Source organism: Stenella coeruleoalba, assembly GCF_951394435.1.
Source record: "Stenella coeruleoalba genome assembly, chromosome: 1".
In the NCBI taxonomy this organism is placed as follows: domain Eukaryota; kingdom Metazoa; phylum Chordata; class Mammalia; order Artiodactyla; family Delphinidae; genus Stenella; species Stenella coeruleoalba.
In genome coordinates, this window is record NC_137169.1 from 102,288,611 (window position 1) to 102,307,015 (window position 18,405).

Sequence of the window (18,405 nt, forward strand, 5' to 3'; positions counted from 1 at the left end):
GAACGGACCAGGGCAATGCAGCGAGGACGTCTGGGAAACACTGTGAGTCCCTTTGAGGTCTGCGGTCATTGAAATCAAACTTGTCAGCTGGGTGGTGTGTTTTTCTCCAGGATGTTCAGCAGTTTGGATGCAGGGAGGGAACTAGTAGATGCAACTATAACCACAGTTGGGGTTTGGCCAAGTGAGGGGGTAAAGAGTGAGGGTTAGAGGAGTGATTACATTGATGCACGCTCAACACCCCAAACAGTGAGGAGAACGAAGACCCCGAGCAGCTGAGGGCCAGGGAAGAGGCAGGATGGCTGGCTTGCAGGTCCTGGTGGGCTTGCAGGAGTTTGGGATTCAGGGGCCCTCAAGGGTGTGGTGTGGAAGATAACAAGCAGAGAGGGCACGCTTGTAGCTGAGATGGTGAGGGACTGCGGGCTTTACTGATAAAAAGGTCAGGAGCAGGGCGTGCTGGGAAAGGAAGAGCCCTGGGGGAGACCATGATTCGCAGGTTTTGAAAACACTCAGATTCTGAAAGGAGCAGCGTTAAGGGAGAGTGATTTCCACCTGGTACTAAACATCTTTACGCCACGAGGAATAAAAAGGATAACTCAGAAAAGGGCTATCAGGTGGTGGTGATCTGCTGGTGTGAGCATCAAAGCTCGGCAAGGAGCAATGGTCTGAAAGCAGGAACGAGCTGGGAGGATGCCCCCCTCCCTCTGGGACCAGCATACAAGGTGCACAGGAGAGGAGAGCTTCCACTTGAGAGGGTTGCGGGAAGCAGCAACCTAGGGGAGAGCCAGGGTTCCTGACAACAGAAAGGGGACATGAACATTCGTTGAAGAGGATACTAGGAATTTTACTGTTGACTGATGGGGTCAGAAAGGGCCAGAGAGAGCGTATGGGGACCAAAGTACGGAAGACACATTTCGTTAAGACAGCTAAGCCACCTGGAGGCCAAGGCGGGAGCTCTTCTCTGGGGTGCGCAGGGCTTCCAGGCCTCGGTCTCCCTCTTACTGACGCTGTGGGGAGCTGGATGCCACTGTGTCCCGGGGCCCCTTTGCAAACACCCACCTTGGAGGGAAGAAACATCTCCTCTTTCAGGCTGAAGACTCTCATGTGACAGGAACTGCAGGGAGAGTGCGGGCTCAGGAGCGAAGGCCTTTGCACGGTGACTCCGGGGATCTCGGGTTTCTATGATGGCTGCCCAGCGGAGAGCTGGGGCAATTCACCTCTTTATCCAGGAGAAGCTGCTGTTCTGCATGCGTACAGCAGCGGTCCCCAACCTTTTTGGCACTGGGGACTGGCTTCCTGGAAGACAATTTTTCTACGGACCGGTGGTGCGGGCGGTGGGTTGGCGGGGCGTACGGTTCAGGCGGTAATGAGAGCGATGGGGAGCGGCAGGTGAAGCTTTGCTCACCACTCACCTCCTGCTGGGCGGCCCCATTCCTAAGAGGCCGAGGACCGCTCCCGGCCCGAGGCCCAGGGGTCGGGGACCCCTGGTGTATATCACTTTACAGTTTGTTTTTTCGTTCGTTTGTTTTGAGTGCTGATCAAGATACAGATTTTAACACCCAAAGTATTTTATAACTTTTCCCATTTTCCACTTTAAAGTATGAATTCCAAGAATAATTCATTTCTCACTTAAGACTGATTGCAGTTAGGAAAGAGGAAAAAAATAGATGAAGAATTTTTTCAGGTTAGTATTTTCTATTGAGAGGAGACAGTGCAAGTAAGATTGAAGAAGTTATTTCAAACATATACAATAGTACATATATTGGTTACTTAAAATTTAAACATTTGGGAAGAACATGAAATTGTTATAGCCTCATAATTTACAAATAATGCACATTGTACAACAAAAATGTATTTTTTGATGAATGACAAACATACGCTTCTGAAACAAATTCTCTAAATATACAATTAAAATTTTAATTTTCTTTTTAAATTAACTTTTATTGGAGTATAGTTGGTTTAAGAGTTCTCTGTTTACCTGCCAATGTGACAGCTAACTAACATGATAAACTACCGTGCTACTGATCCTGCAATGAACTGTTTTTCCTCTAAAACCAAAGAGTGGATTATAGATTTTAGTAAAAAACCTTCACCTCCTGAGTCATGTGACTATTTTGTTTTACAACTCTAACAAGAAAAAAAGAGCCACTTAGTCACATATATATATATATATATATATATACACACATACTTACATTATTTACAAAGATTTACATTTCTCCAAAAATACAATTTATAATAAACAATTATGGGACAAGACAGTATCTGGTGATACTCAGTGTTGGTGACAGAGTAGAAACTAATGCCTGTTGTTTGTTAGTCCTTGTTTCTTCCATGAAGCATTATTTTTTGTTGTTATAAATTTATTTATTTGTTTTATTTTTGGCTGTGTTGGGTCTTCATTGCTGTGCACGGGCTTTCTCTAGTTGTGGTGAGTGGGGACTACTCTTCGTTGCAATGTGCGGGCTTCTCACTGCAGTGGCTTCTTTTGTTGCTCCAGGTGTGCAGGCTTCAGTAGTTGTGGCACGCAGGCTCAGTAGTTGTGGCGCACAGGCTTAGCTGCTCCGCGGCATGTGGGATCTTCGCGGAACAGGGATCAAACCCATGTGCCCTGCATTGGCAGGTGGATTCTTAACCACTGCGCCACCAGGGAAGTCCTGAAACATTGCTTCTTATAAAGGGTCCATTCAGGTTAGACTTCCAAAGTTTCCTCAAGGATGAGGTAATACTCAAATGGTAAATCAGATGCCTTCTCAAAGTGACTGAAATAACGTAATTAGCATGCGTTTGACTTCATCTTCTGTTACCAAACAACAGGTGCTATAAAAGAAATATCTCATATTAGTATAAAATGCAGTCAGTCTGTGCTGCAGTCTATGAGTCTATAAATTACCCTCCGATTCTAATGCGGGTAGCCCTTTTGTAATAAACCCATCAAAAGCAAGGGTTCTAGGGAGCAGAGATGGAGGGAGATTGGTCTTGGGCTCTCATGAGATGGTAGCTGGAGATCCACCAGAAGGTCTACTCTCAGTGCACAGCACTAATTCACAGTCCCATCTTCTCAAACCAACTCAGTCTTTGAGTATAAATGAAATCTCCAAACAACAGAGCTGGGCCCTTAAGACCCATATGTAAACTGTCACCCCTTCTAACAGTCATCTCCTTCTTTGCCACATGAATCCCTGGGTGTGGTTTTCTTCTTTCAGTTTCTCTTTCTGATTATTCATCTCTGTGGTGATGACAGAGCACCCTCGGGTAACTCAGAGGAAATCAGCCCAAACACCCAGCTCCAGCCTTGACCAAGTCCCTGCGAACTGAGATTCCATTCCATGGCTTTTTTTGTCTTCCCCACAGTCTATATTTCCATAGGCCAGATCAGACCACAGCTCCCAAAATATCTGCATTCCTTTGGTAACAGGAATTCATAAAAATTTAGTGCTGGAGTCACGGGTTAGATAAAGGAAATAGGAGTTTTCCTTACGAAGAACCCTGTAGGACTTGAAAATGGGTGCTGGGGATTTCTGAGGGGGATGAAGTGGGCAGCAGCTCTCCACCTAGCCCTGGCAGCACAGGCTCTTCCGCAGGGACTTTCTCACCCTCTCCCACAGCCAGGTGCGTCCACTGCCAAAGAATCAGGCCTGCGTCTCCAGTTCTCCTTCAGACTGAGGTAGCACCTGCAAGTCTTTCTTCCCAGAGAATTGGGGGACTCGGCTCCCTTTTTAATTTGGTTGGCTCTGTTTTCCAGACATTTACCAAAAGTGAAGAATACCAGCACTGTCTTGGTGAGAAGTGTAATATCACACCCAACTTCCCTCAGATATCTGATATTTACTTGGTTGCCCTCAGATATATATTTTTTTTTGCGGTACGCAGGCCTCTCACTGTTGCGGCCTCTACCATGGCGGAGCGCAGGCTCAGCGGCCATGGCTCACGGGCCCAGCCGCTCCGCGGCATGTGGGATCTTCCCGGACCGGGGCACGAACCCGTGTCCCCTGCATCGCCAGGCGGACTCTCAACCACTGGGCCACCAGGGAAGTCCTCCTCAGGTATTTTTAATTGGGGTTAGCTCTTCCTGACACTGGTCTTACGGAGATGTGACAAGTTCACATTTCTTCCTGGTTGTGCTTGCCCCTCCCCAGCTCCTCTCCCAAGCCCTGCCTCTCCATCATATCTGTAACCCTTTAATAACTGAGTTGAGGGAACTCCCCCCTGCAGCCACAGTGGGCTCTTTAAATCTAAAGAGTATTATTAAATAGGGTAGGAAACACACAAAGTACAAAATCTGAATAGCAAACAAAAATACGCCAAGGAAAGTAAGCTCCTCTCCCACACCCAACCCCATCCTACCTAGGTTTCTCCCTGGGATGTTACCTTAAGAAGTCAGGTTTACTTTCCTAGCTCATCATTCCAAAGCAATGTTTTTCACGCAAAACTCTCCTGCTCCAGAACCTACAATGACCCCCTACTCCCATATCACTTGATTTTAACGCCCTTGACTTCCAAAATTTTTCTTGCAAATATTGTCTCTTTTGCCATTTCTTCAACTTGATGCTAAGCAGGTTGACGTCTTTATCAAATAACCACGACAGGTTGCGTTCCCCTCCGTGTCTCTGCTGATTCTCCCAGCTGGAATGCCTTTTCCACTCTGCTCTTGCTTTGAAGATCTAGCTCACATCGTACTCCTTTCAAAATCTTCATGATTATTCTGGCCTCTTCACCTCCCCCTTGTTGGTTGCCCAGCCCTGACCATCCATTCCAGCCCATCACCATGTGCTTCTTGCCTAAGTCTTTCTGTTTCTTACACACTCATCCATTCTCCCCACTGTGACCATAAGCTCCTCAGGGTAGGAGCTTTAATATATGCTTTCTCTGAATCCCACACAATGTCTAGCCTCACTGGGTACACTGGTCTCAAGCCACGGGCTAACACAGCGCCTGACATCTAGTAATCTCCGTAAGTTATTTGCTGAATGAATAAAGGAGCAAGGGAAAGGAGTGAGCTCTGGGACACCCCGTCACCTTTCTCAGTGGCCCGGGATGACAGCGCTCCCATGAACAACATTCCCCGTCACTGTCTGTGACGGCCATGCCTCCACTGCTACCAAGTGGATCTCAGCAGAGGCACTCCTCCGATCTCACCGTCACCTGCCCTCACACACATTACTTCAAATCCGAAACGCCCCACCTCTGACCATAACCCCCAGGTCTTCTACCTCTCCCCACACTGCTAGCACACCTGCCCCTCACCTCATCCATGGCTACCTGACTCCTCTCCAACCCCTCTCCATGGGGCCTCCTGGACCATCAACCCCTCGCAGACTCACTACCGCTGCCCACTTTGCACCCTGAAGCTGGCTGAGCTGTCCCCTAGAACCCCTTGCCCCAGGCCTTCTGCTGCAACTGACTTCCCGGGTGACCTGGTCACTGTCCTGGCTGGCAGCTGGGGAGAAAGGAAGCCTCCCAAGCCCACCCATTGGTCTGACTGCCCCCAGACCCTCACTGCTGTGCTGCGATCCCTCCACTCCAACCACTCACCCAGGGGCTTCCATGAAAGTCAGCAACTCGTTCAACCAAGCGAAAGGTCTCGACCGCTGCCTCCCGCTTTGCCTCCTTGCAGCTCTAGCACGTCGCCTCCCCCTCGGACCCCTAACAGGGAGCCGCCTGGGTCTCCTCCTGGCTCCTCTGCCTCGCCCGCCACTCGAAGGCCTTCAGCTTCTCTTTCTTGGTGACCTCAAATGCTCAGGGAATCCATCACTGTTCTGACGAAGATGCTCCCCAACCTGTAACCCCAGCCCCTAAAGCCACTTCTCCAATATGCTGGACGCCCCTATCCACGTGATGTGCCCGCACCCCAGACTCAGCCTGTCAGAGCACAAGTTCACCTTCCCAAACAAGGGCCCCGCCTGAGTCTTCCGTTGTGCCTGCCATGCTGCCAAGGGTCAGAATTCCTGTCCCTTTTGGCTTCTTTCTTTCTTTAGTCAATCAATTAATTCATTTTTATTTTTGGCTGTGTTGGGTCTTCGTTGCTGCGCGTGGGCTTTCTCTAGTTGTGGCGAGCGGGGGCTGCTCTTCATTGTGGTGCGTGGGCTTCTCATTGTGGTGGCTTCTCTTGGTGCAGAGCACAGGCTCTAGGCACGCGGGTTTCAGTAGTTGTGGCTCATAGGCTTACTCACTCCACGGCACGTGGGATCTTCCCGGGCCAGGGCTCGAACCCGTGTCCCCTGCAGTGGCAGGTGGATTCTTAACCACTGCTCTGCCAGGGAAGCCCCTTGGCTCCTTTCTTGAAGAATAATCATAACCATAATAGCTAACATTTACTGAGCACCATTATGAGCCCATCACTCTTCTAAGTATTTTGCTTACAGTAACTTGTTTGTACATATTATTTCTCTGCTATTATTACCTACACTATCGTTGTGATTTCTATACTATTGTTATGCCCATTGTCCACAGAAGAAAACTGAGGTGGCAAAGAGTTTAATTGACTTGTCCGAGGGCTGTGAGAGACAGAGCTGCCATTTAACCCCAGGGAGTCTGGCACCAGACTACACTCTCCGCTGAGACTTTGTTCATACGATATCCGTACTTTCTCTGAAACCTAGCCCTCCTTCATTTCTGCCATGACCACCCCGATTCAACCTCTCCTCTGCTTGGCTGGATTATTTCATTTATCCACCAACCAGTGTCTCCATCTCTAGCCTCTTGTCTATTAATTCACCCTATGCTTTACAAGCAGAGAGATCTTTCCAAAGCATAGCTCTGCTCAAAAATCCTCAGTGGGGACTTCCCTGGTGGCACAGTGGTTAAGAATCCATCCACCTGCCAATGCAGGGGACACGGGTTCGATCCCTGGTTGGGGAAGATCCCACATGCCGCGGAGCAACTGAGCCCATGAGCCGCAACTACTGAGCCTGCGCTCTACAGCCCGTGCTCCGCAACGAGAGAAGCCACCGCAAAGAGAAGCCCCCGCTTGCCGCAACCAGAGAAAGCCCACACGCAGCAACGGAGACCCAACACAGCCAAAAATAAATAAAATCAATCAATCAATCCTCAGTGGTTTCCCAGAAAAAAATCACCCAACCTCTTGGCAACTCTCTCTCAATATCTTGGCCTGGCTCAACCTCTATCCCACCAACATACGCTGCCCCCAAGAGGGATGACTTGCCACCCCCTACCCTGCCTTTTACAGCCCCAGGCCTTTACTCTTCCCTTCATCCCTCAAAGCCCGGCTCGTGGGCCCCTGCCTCCTGACCACGGGGACTCTGCCAGGACGGGGCCTTCTGGAGCCTCCTTACGGCAACTGACTTCACCCACCGCCACCGTTCATTGTGTTTGGATCCTATCTTTTGTTCACGATACGGGCCCAGCTCTGACCCTGGCTCCTGGAGTGAACCCTATCCTTGGCTCGATTTTCCTGGGATGGGAGAAGGAGGGAGCAGATTGTGGTGGGTAACAGGATAACTCTAGGAGTCTGAAGACCTAGATTTGAATCCCAGCTCTACATTTATGAGCGATGGGACCTGACTTCTCCGAGTCTCACGTTTGCTGTCTCTAAACAAGCTGTAAAGATACCCCCTCGCAAAGCTCACTGAGAGGGTTCAATGAGATGTTACATGGGAAGTCGCCATTTGGTGCTTAATGAACCGTGGTGAGTATATCTGCTGATGTAACTTGTTACTGTTCAAGGCAACTAACTGACAGATAAGTAGAATCTGGCTCCCCAAGGAACAGGCCCTCTACATCAGGCTGTTCTGCTTCTAGTGCACGATACACAATGCACCCACTGAGCAGTCTACAGGACACTTACCTAGTTCTCCATGTTTATCTGCTATGGGCGTCCCAGAAAACCTACAAATGAAGACATTTGCATCTCAGTTAAAGAGCTGAAAAGAAAAGCTGGAATCTGGAGTTGCTGGCTAGAGGCCTGAACTGGGAAAATTCTAAAGCAGAGCCCTGTCGAGCTGGTATCTCCTACTCTCCTAAATGCTTGCATCAAATTGGCCATAGAGCTGGGCCAAAGAGTTGTTCAAAAACTGGTCATCAGATGATAGAAAACCAAAAACTGTTGACGAACGTTGTTTTCTATAGCAGCTTGTGCATAAAGCTAAAGATGGAGGGAAGGCTGGAATGTTCTGGACCAGCGCTGCCTGATAGGGATATAATGTGAGCCACGTAAGTAATTTAAAATGCTTAGTAGCCACATTACACAGTAAAAAGAAATGGATGGGGACTTCCCTGGCGGTCCAGCGGTTAAGACTCTGTGCTTCCACTGCAGGCGGCACGGGTTCAATCCCTGGTTGGGGAACTAAGATCCCGCATGCCACGCAGCACAGCCAAAACATTAATAAAATAAAATAAAGTAAAATAAATAAAATAAAATAAAAATAGTAGGAGAGCAATTATATTTAAAAAAAAGAAATGGATGAAATTAATTTTCATGATACATTTTATTGACTAGCCCAACAAATCAAAGATACTGTTTTAACGTGTAATCAATATAAACATTATTAATGAGATACTTTACATTCCTTTTTTAATAAGAAGTCTTACAAACCCGGTGTCTATTTTATACTGATGGCACATCTCAATTTGGACTCTCCTGTTTCAAGGGTTCAACAGCCACATGTGGCTCGTGGCTACCATTTTGGACAGCACCGGTTTGGACGTTAAGATACGGTCCCACGTGTATGCATCAGTTTCCTCCCCATCGAAGGCATCAGCTAGCCTGGAGCCATGCTAATGGTCCAGAAGCCAAGTCCACAGGCTTGACTGAGCTTGTAAAAGTGTCAACTACAACTAGCCGATGGAGCTGTTTACATTCAACTCTCTCCCCTTCTGAAGGCTCCATGCCAAATGCCTCACTTTCCCAATTAATGGCTTTAGGGTTGAGATGCTTGCTGAAGTAATTATTTCTTAGAACAATTTGTTTTTCCAGGTTATATGGTGCTACCAGTAGTGATCACTGATGTAAGTTTCCCTCCACTGAATAAACTTTTTTTTTTTTTTTGCGGTACACGGACGCGGGCCTCTCACTGTTGTGGCCTCTCTCGTTGTGGAGCACAGGCTCTGGACGCGCAGGCTCAGCAGCCATGGCTCACGGGCCCAGCCGTTCCGCGGCATGTGGGATCTTCCCGGACCGGGGCACAAACCTGTGTCCCCTGCATCGGCAGGCGGACTCTCAACCACTGCGCCACCAGGGAAGCCCAAACTTTTTTTTTTTTTAATAAGTTAAATCAGACAGAAAAGTCTTCAGTGCTACTTTTCTCTGGTTCAGGAGTTCTGGTGGTAGACACCCCCCCTCCCTCCCAAGAAAAACACATGAGTGGAAAATTATTTTGGTTTCTGGGGACCAATCTGTTAAGGAGATGATTAACTATAATATCGCTATTTGGGGATTAAAAATAACTTTTTAAAAAGAACACCTGAGCTCCCCAAATGTTTTACGTATTGGTAATGACGGCTTAAAACTTTCTTCAGCTGATTTTTTTATAACTTGTTTGGAGGAGATTCAGTTGACTGGTAATCTATAACTTAGGGATCTTCGTGGTATTTGAAACCTATAATATAGAAATGGAACCTTCGGGAAATCATATTCTAGTGCCAATACCCCAAATAAGTCTAGGTCAGCACTGACCAACAGAACTTTCTGCAATGATGGAATTGTTCTCTATTTGGTCTCACATGGTAGCCACTAGCCATCTGTGGCTACTGAGCCCTTGAAATGTGGCTAGTATGACTGAGAAACTAAATATTAAATTTTATTTAATCTTCATTAATTAAAATTTATATTTAGATCACTGTACGTGGCTAGTACCCACTGTATTGAACAGTGCAGGTCTAGGGAAACTTAAATCTAGTCTGTGAACTTGATTCAAGACATGACTGTGAAATGACATGGACCCCGGATGCCATCACCTTGCAGAAAGCTTCCTCTTCAACATTCCCTGTGAGAGTGACAAATCAGTCTCGGAAATTTCCTTTTGGTGAAGGCTGATATAGAAACTGATGGGGCTTCAAGAACCTCTACTCTGAAATTTACAGCCTAGTCAACATCCTCTGGGACTTGAGGAGGGGTTTCTTGACACCAGGAAAGAACAGGCTGGGATGAGGTTACCAGTTCTCCAGGGCATATGGGTTCCTTTCTGGAGACTGAGGAAGGCTCAGGAAGGCAACACAGGTAATACCAGGTCATTTTACCCACTCCATGTCACCTGACTCAACAAATGCTCCTTCCTACCTGGGACCTCCTTCTGGGCTATAAGTCATGAAAATTATGACCATGGCAGTCAAGAGTAAGAGGTTTTTTTGCAAAATCTGGCTTGAGACCAGAAGTATAACTATATGTTGAGGTGGGCCACAGATATGAGGCTGTGGAACAGTCCTAAGTATATTCGTCTGTGTTCCCACTCCTGTACAGCTCTCTATGGCCCAAGGATTCATTCCACCTCAAGATAATGCAGAATCTTGGGGAACCCGACACACTCAGCAACCCCAGACAACAAGTACAACAAAAAAGGTTCTGTTTCTTTCGAAACAGCTAAGATTTCAAACTTTGTTTTCATCTTCAAATTAATCATTTTCTGGCCTTTGAAAAACCCATTCCAGTTTGAAAACTTATTATTTTTAAAAAAGAAAGTATACGTACATTTTAAAAACAGCAAACCACCTATTAGTGCTGGCAGTATGGCGAAAAGCACAAACCTGTGCCTTGTCTTGTCTGAAAAAAAAAAGAAAGAAAGAAATACAATTAGCTGGAACTGACCAAAACAGAGATACAGTTGATCCTCTTTATTTGTAGATTCCGTATTTGCAATTTATCCACTTGCTAAAATTTATTTGTACTCCCCAAACCAATACCTGCAGCGCTTTCACGGTCATGCGCTGACATGGGCCACAGAATGGTGAAACCTGTGTTGCCTGATGTACACATTCCCAAGCTGAGGTTCAAGGCAATGCTCTGCCCTTGTGTTTTAGCCCTTGTACTGTAGACATGTGCCCTATTTGTGGTCTATTTAGTGCCATGTGTTTCACATTTTTGTACTTTTTTGTTGTCTAGTTCACTGTCTAAAACGGCCCCCAAGCACAGTGCTGAAATGCTGTCTCGTGTTCCCAAGCATAAGAAGGCTGTGTGTGCCTTACAGAGAAAACACACGTGTTAGATAAGCTTCACTTAGGCATCAGTTGTGGTGCTGTGAATTCACTGTTCATGCAGCAAGCACATATATTAAATAAGGTGTCTTTAAACAGAAGCACACATAAAGCAAGGTTCTGTATTGATTCCTTGCCAAAACTGTTGTGACCGGAGGCTTGCAGGAACCTAAACCTCTATCTCCCCTGGGAGCAATGGTTCACTATGCACTAATTCTGTGTTTACAGTGACAGTAAAACATAACTATCGTGAATAAAGAGAATCGACTGTGTTTCTAAATAAACGTATATGCACAAGGTTGATACATATCTGGCCCAGTGCTGTTTATTAAAAGCAGCAGATAGTCCACTATTCAGCCATCCTGTCCTGCCAGTGGGAGCACAGCTTGGTATCGTGTGCTTGGCAGGGCAATGTGGCAGCCATGCATTGCAAGCCTGAGAAACGTTCATCATACAGCCGCTGACACTGTGCTAAATGATGTGCCTACAGGCTCACCAAATCATTGCGACAACGTTGGATTGGCGCTCTAACCCCTCAGTGCCTCAGTTTCCTCTTGGGGATCACTATAAATGGAACTGATCAATATGCCTCCTAGGGTAATTGTGAGCATTCATTGAGTCAATACACTTAAGAACAGCCATTAGCTCTTGCCATGAACCTATTGAGTTGATGCTATTGGAATCCCTACTAACGTCCTTTGATCCTGCAATTCCATGTCTAAGATATTAACCTACAGAAACTATCAGTTATGTGCCCCTCTCCTCCCTCCAAAAAAAGGCACAAAGATATTTACCACAGTCTTACAATATCAAAAAGCTGAAACAACCAAAGTGTCCACAATAGAAAAGAATGATGTGTGTTCATGAAGTGGACTCTATCCACCTACTAAAACTCTAAGGGCAGAATACTGAGCATATGGCAAAGAAATCACCACACATTGCTAAGCGAGAGGGTGGGGTCACTCACAGCAGGTACAGCCTGGAGGAGAGAGAGGGGAGAGGAGGAGAGAGGAGGGGAGGGGAGGGAAGGGGAGAGAGAAAACGAAAGAATGCATGAGAGTATGAACACACACCCTTTCCTCTTAGCAGGAACACAGGTGGGTTAGAGCAAATAGGCAATAATCCATTGGTTTGATTTGAGAGGCCCCTGGCCAGAAACCGCTAGTTGCTCCCCATACCCATTCTCCCCTCTTTAATAAAAGAATTCAGATTTTCAGCTGGGCATACCACCACTCCCCTAAAAGATTAGTTTCTCAGCCTTTCTTGTAGCAAGGTTTAACCATGTGGCAAGTTTTGGGCCGTGAGATGCAAGAAGGGTTGTGTGGTATTTCTCAAAAGTCTCCCTGAAAGGGGTAAGACACACCATCTTCCCCTCCCTGGGTCCCACTGCCTGAGATAGCAGGGAAGGTGCAGGAGCTGGACCACACAACTGCATAAAGTAGCAATGTGCCCAGGGCTGCCTACCTCCAATTATTATTATTATTTTTTTTTAGTTGAGAAAAGTTCATCATTTATCCTTTTAAAAAAAAATTGGAGTATAGGTGATTTACAATGTTGTGTTAGTTTCAGGTATACAGCACAGTGATATACCTGATATATTTTACCTTTTCTATAAGATGTTATGGAGAAACCCGAACAAACTTTTTGGCCAACCATATACCTATATACACATATATATACACACACATATATATATATTCTTTTTCAGATTCTTTTCCATTATAGGTTATTACAAGATATTGAATATAGTTCCCTGTGCTATACAGTAGGTCCTTGTTTATCTATTTTATATATAGTAGTGTGTATCTTTTTTTTTTTTTTTTTTTTTTTTTTGCGGTACGCGGGCCTCTCACTGCTGTGGCCTCTCCCGTTGCGGAGCACAGGCTCCGGACGCGCAGGTTCAGCGGCCATGGCTCACGGGCCCAGCCGCTCCGCGGCACGTGGGATCCTCCCGGACCGGGGCACGAACCCGTGTCCCCTGCATCAGCAGGTGGACTCTCAACCACTGTGCCACCAGGGAAGCCCAATAGTGTGTATCTTTTAATCCCAAACTCATAATTTATCCCTCCCTCCCCAATGTTTTTTTTTAGCATGAAAGAAGTAATCTACATTTTTAAGTCACTGATATTTAAAAAAAAATTTTTAAACAGCTGAATCTAACGCTACTTGATACAGTCCCTTCCAAAATCCTTTCTCCCACGGGATGATGCCAGATGCCGTCATCGCTTTGGGACAGCAGAGATTTAGGGGAGATGAAACAACAAGGATACAAGTTCTTAATGACGTTCTTCCTCCTTGACCTGGCCGGTGCACTGACAGCTGCTCGCTCTCTCCTCACTCGGCTTTGGAGATACCAAGTTCTTGGGATTTTCTGCCTTCCTCCCTAGTGATCCTTTTCAGTCTCCTTTGCTGGATCCTCTGCCCTTAACAGCCCCTACATGTGGGAGTCCTCAGGACTCAGTCTCAGCACCCCTCTCGGACGACTGCTTCCTCCACAGAATCTCTTCTAGTCCCAAGGCTTTAAATGCCTCCTGTACTCTGATTATGCCCAAATCTCCATCTCCAGCCCTAACCACTCACGAGAGACCTAGACTCATAAATCAGAGGACTGTATTTGACGTCTCCATTTGAAATCTAACAGGAATCTCAAACAACATGTCCCAAACCAAACTCTATTTCTTCCACACACCTGCTGTTCCCCTGCTTTCCAGTCCAATAGCAACACAATTCATTCCGTTGCTTGTGCCAGAAATCTAGGGGTCATCTGAGTATTTCTTTTTAGACACCTTTCTTCCACTCAAACCATTAGAAAATCCTGTTTCCATTTTCCAAACGTAGCCTAATCGGAACCACTTCTCCCAACTCTACTAGTCCAAGACACCATCTTCTCTCGCTTAGACCGAGAGTTTCCAAATTAGGCACATAACCCCAGGGAGAACATAAGATGAGCAATGAGGTGCAAAAAAAATTAGAACCTCTATCTGTTTTTACGGCTTATGTCATTCTTTAAGTTTTTTAGGTTTTGTATATGTTTTAAAATTGTACGAGTTATATTCATTTTGTAGTACATTGTGGTAGAAGCATCTGCTGTTCCCCGATAAGCAATCTCTCCTTTTCACTCTGGGAGGAGAACCCCTGTGTTTTAACTGAGCACATGGCCAGCAAAAGATGGCACTTCTCAGCGCCCCTCAGCTAGATGTGGCCATGAACTCAGACTGGCCAAGGGGGTGTGAATGGAAGTGACGCATGCCACACTTGATCTTTAAAGGGGAGGACCAGGCTCCATCCCTCTCCTTCTCCCCTCCCACTTGCTATGGAGCAATTAGAGGTGCGAGCCCCTGTTTGACTCCAGAGAGCACAATTTTTAAGCTATAAGCATTTCAGTATGTATTTCCGAAAGGTAAGGATTCTTTGTAAAACATAACCATGGCATCGTCAGACTTAAAAAATTGTGTTCAACATCATCAAACATGGAATCACTGTTTAAATTGCTCCTGTTTTTTACTCTTTTCTGTTTGAATCAAGACCTAATAAGGTCCATACATTGCAATTAATTAATATGTTTCTTAAATTTCCTTAAACTTTAAGTCCCCCCATCACCTCTCTTTTTACTCCCCTTATAATTTATTTATTGAAGAAACTTGATCTTCAGTCCTACAAAATCTTCCACAGTCTGTACTTTCATTTAACATTGAAGCCAGATGGCCTGATTTCAAAACCAGGCTCTACCACTTACTGGCTATTGATCTTGGACAAGCAACTTAAACTCCCAACTATGTCTTGGTTTCTCCTCATGAAATAAGGATAATTACTAGATTGCGTGGGGATGGAATTAATTAACATATGTATTAGAATGGTACTTGACACAGAAAGTACTAAAAAGTATTAGCTTTATATCTGTAATAGAGTGTCTGTGAAAACTGTAACTCAATTTAAGTTTCAAATTTATGAAATGTATGTTAGTTACTGCATCCGTGGTATGAAATTCATGAACCACTACTTGTATGTAGGTCCATGAACCCCACTTGTATATAGGATCTCTACCATGACACACGTAGTCACTTACCACTTGGGACACAGGTTGACAAAATGACTGATGTTGTCCTTCTGAATAATGGATTGCTAATGATACACTGAATTTCCTGTGAAAGATCACCTTCCTCCGTAACATACGCTTCAGATGGTTTTGAGCCACTCTGACACTGTATTGTTGAAGGACAGTCCCAGGAGTACTGTATGAGTTCTAGATGGGTGTTGTAATCTTCCAGGATCATGCACTGGAGTGTAATGTTCCCATCAGTCAATGTGCAAGACAGTGTTGGTGATGGAAGAGACTCTGGGGAAAAAAAAAAGTAATGTTTAGTACAGAAAAGAGTAATATTTAGACTCCTCATCTGCAAATTCAGAAAGAGCTTCCAGGGACTTCCCTGGTGGTACAGTGGTTAAGAATCTACCTGCCAATGCAGGGGACACGGGTTCAATCCCTGGTCCGGGAAGATCCCACATGCCACGGAGCAACTGAGCCCGTGTGCCACAACTACTGAGCCTGCACGCCACAACTACTGAAGCCCACACCCTAGAGCCTGTGGTCTGCAATAAGCGAAGCCACTGCAATGAGAAGCCCGTGCACCACAATGAAGACTAGACCCCGCTTGCTACAACTAGAGAAAGCCCACACGCAGCAACAAAGACCCAACACAGCCAAAAATTTAAAAAAAAAAAAAAGAAAAGAAAGAGCTCCCAACTTCCTTATGAGCTTGAAAAGACGAGCAGTCTACCCCCTTGAGCACCAAGGGGAGAGAATTCTCTCTTCTTCTGGGTCAGATCTATCTGCTCAAATTCAGCATAGATACAGGCCCCAAATCCCTTATCCTCAATTCTGAAATCCAAAGAGTTCCGAAAGCCAAAAGATTTTTCACAAATATTTATGACCATGTTTTACTAAAAATATTTCCATGCTTGAGTAAGCGGCTCTCCGTAACTAAGTGAAGTGCTTCTTAACACACACAGAGGAAACAGTTTATATCTATTGCCTTTCTAAAATCTGAAGAAGGCTGAATTCCAAAGCACACCTGACTCAAAGGATTTTGCAAAAGGTTCTGAGGAGCTGTACTGTGGGCTGGCCCCGCTCTGAGGTAGAGGAGGGCACGGCACTTGTCACAGCCCTGTCGGTCTAGAGGCCTCACCCCCAGGTTTATTCTGGAAGCACCTCCTGCTGGCTAAGGCAGCTGGAGTTGCAAGGATGGATAAGACAGAAGTCATGACACACCATTATCACCCTCTAAATTTAACCTCAAAGCCCATCGGCTCACCCCATTAGTCAGTGGTTTATTAATTCATATACCTTCTTGCATCTCTCCTTTCCACCAAAAACTAATCACAAGAGATTTGAGAAACATGTAAAAATATATGGAATATACAAAAATTGGTCATGGTAGCATTTGGATAATAAAATTTCAATACCTTGCAAACATCTACTAAAAAGCGAATTAAAGTTCATCAAGATGATGCGATACTATGCTGTCATTTAAAATATTTTCTAAGACAAAGGAACACAAGCCCCACTTGATAATCTAAAAAATAAATATGTTCAACTCATCTTGCCTCCCTCTTCTCCTCCTGACTTCTTTCTGGCTCAGTTAAATAACACACCCAGCCTGTCTTGTTAGACCTGAGTCACACACGACTTCGCTTTCTGCTTGGCGTTTCCTCAAGTTTTAGGTTTAATCTAGCTCACATAATTCATTACATGCCGCCTTCAAGTTGTGTTCTTTAGTTAAAAGAACTCTAAGACATACACACACACGAGTGTGTATTCACTGCAGACTACCTGCTATCAGTAAGCAGGGTGACGAGTGGTGAGTCGTGGCAGAGGCAGGCACCAACGAAGCTTGGTTTCAAGGGAAAATGGATAAGGAAGGTGAGGGGACACTTGGAAGGCCCAGAAGCCATGATTCATGATTTGGCCAAGAACAGGTCCTGAGCAGAAATGACTGCTGAACCCAGTGCTCAAGTAGCAACTTGGAGCCTCTTCTAATAATCACTTCAGAATCCCATGGTCTACTGGAAAAACCACCACAGATAATCCTAAGCAGGATCATTCAAAATCACATTTGTACTCAGTCTTAAAAGAAAGGAAATTCAGACACATGCTACAACATGGATGGACCTTGAAGATGTTATGCTAAGTGAAATAAGGCAGTCACGAAAGAATAAATCTTACACGATTCCACTGATAGGAGGTTCTTAACAGTAGCCAGATTCTTAGAGACAGAAAATAGAATGATAGTTGCCAGGGAACTGGGGGAGGAGGGAATGGGGAGTTTGCGTTTAATGGGTACAGAGTTTCAGTTTGGAAGATGAAAAGTTCACCTGTTCTGTTACAGATTCTAGTTTATTGATCTAGTTCAGCCAATGTCCCACTACCCATGATGGGACCTAGTTCAGCCGAAGTCTCGCTGCCCATGACGGGACTTACCACAGCTATAATCTAACAAATGTTAGTTACATCTGTGCCTTAAGCAACTGGCAAGAAATGTGCCTACTTCAGCCCTAAGACAACTTAGTCGATTTATAATTAATGAGTTCAGCTCACTATTCTGTAAGAAATGAGAATTTCTTATACATATCTGATGACATTTCTATATTTCCATAAACTTTAATAAAAAGTCATATGCCAGTCCAGACCTTTTAAGGATAGAGCAGTTAATTGTACTTATATGAACATTACCAGCCTCCATGCAATAAAGGTTATAAGAGGATGGGCAAGGACTATTAAACGCTGATGGTGGAAATTTTTAAGGGGACTTTGAGGGAAGGAGGAAAGCCAGATGTTCACTTACACAGAAGGACGTAGATGCTCTGAACCTAGAGGTACCAGGAAATCCCCCTGTCTAAAATATCCTTTCTGAAAGGGTCTGGTGTCTCCGGAAGATTACTGAGTCTTATTAGTTTAGTCTTAACACACCATCATGGAAGTATGACTTCCTCATTTCTAAAAACAAAAGTATGACTAATCGTTTTGACATTCACGTATGTATTTTTATAAGCAAAATCTAAATCTTATTAACTCTTTCTTGGAAGTGTCTTCTGATTCTTTCCTTTCCAAACATCTACTACTAACACCTCTATCTACCTGGATGATCACAGTAGCTTCCAACCTGGCGTCTCCTTTTCCTAATCCACCATAAATACCTCCCATCTGATTAATCTTCCAGAAATATATTTCATCAAGGCACTTCTCTGCTCCAGTATCAGATA

General features: G+C 45.2%; 1 protein-coding gene across 1 annotated transcript in view; it reads right to left on the reverse strand.

Annotated features, from left to right (window-relative positions):
- Nucleotides 1–1,684: 1,684 nt before the first annotated feature.
- Nucleotides 1,685–18,405, reverse strand: part of CD58 (CD58 molecule) — a 43,905-nt gene continuing 27,184 nt past the window's right edge. Inside the window, exons 3-6 of the mRNA XM_079902582.1 lie at nucleotides 15,212–15,481; nucleotides 10,643–10,714; nucleotides 7,805–7,845; nucleotides 1,685–2,817 (exon numbers count right to left, since the gene is read on the reverse strand). Of these exons, the coding sequence (XP_079758708.1) occupies nucleotides 7,826–7,845; nucleotides 10,643–10,714; nucleotides 15,212–15,481 (362 nt within the window). The 3' untranslated portion in view covers nucleotides 1,685–2,817; nucleotides 7,805–7,825. The remainder of the gene's footprint in view (nucleotides 2,818–7,804; nucleotides 7,846–10,642; nucleotides 10,715–15,211; nucleotides 15,482–18,405) is intronic.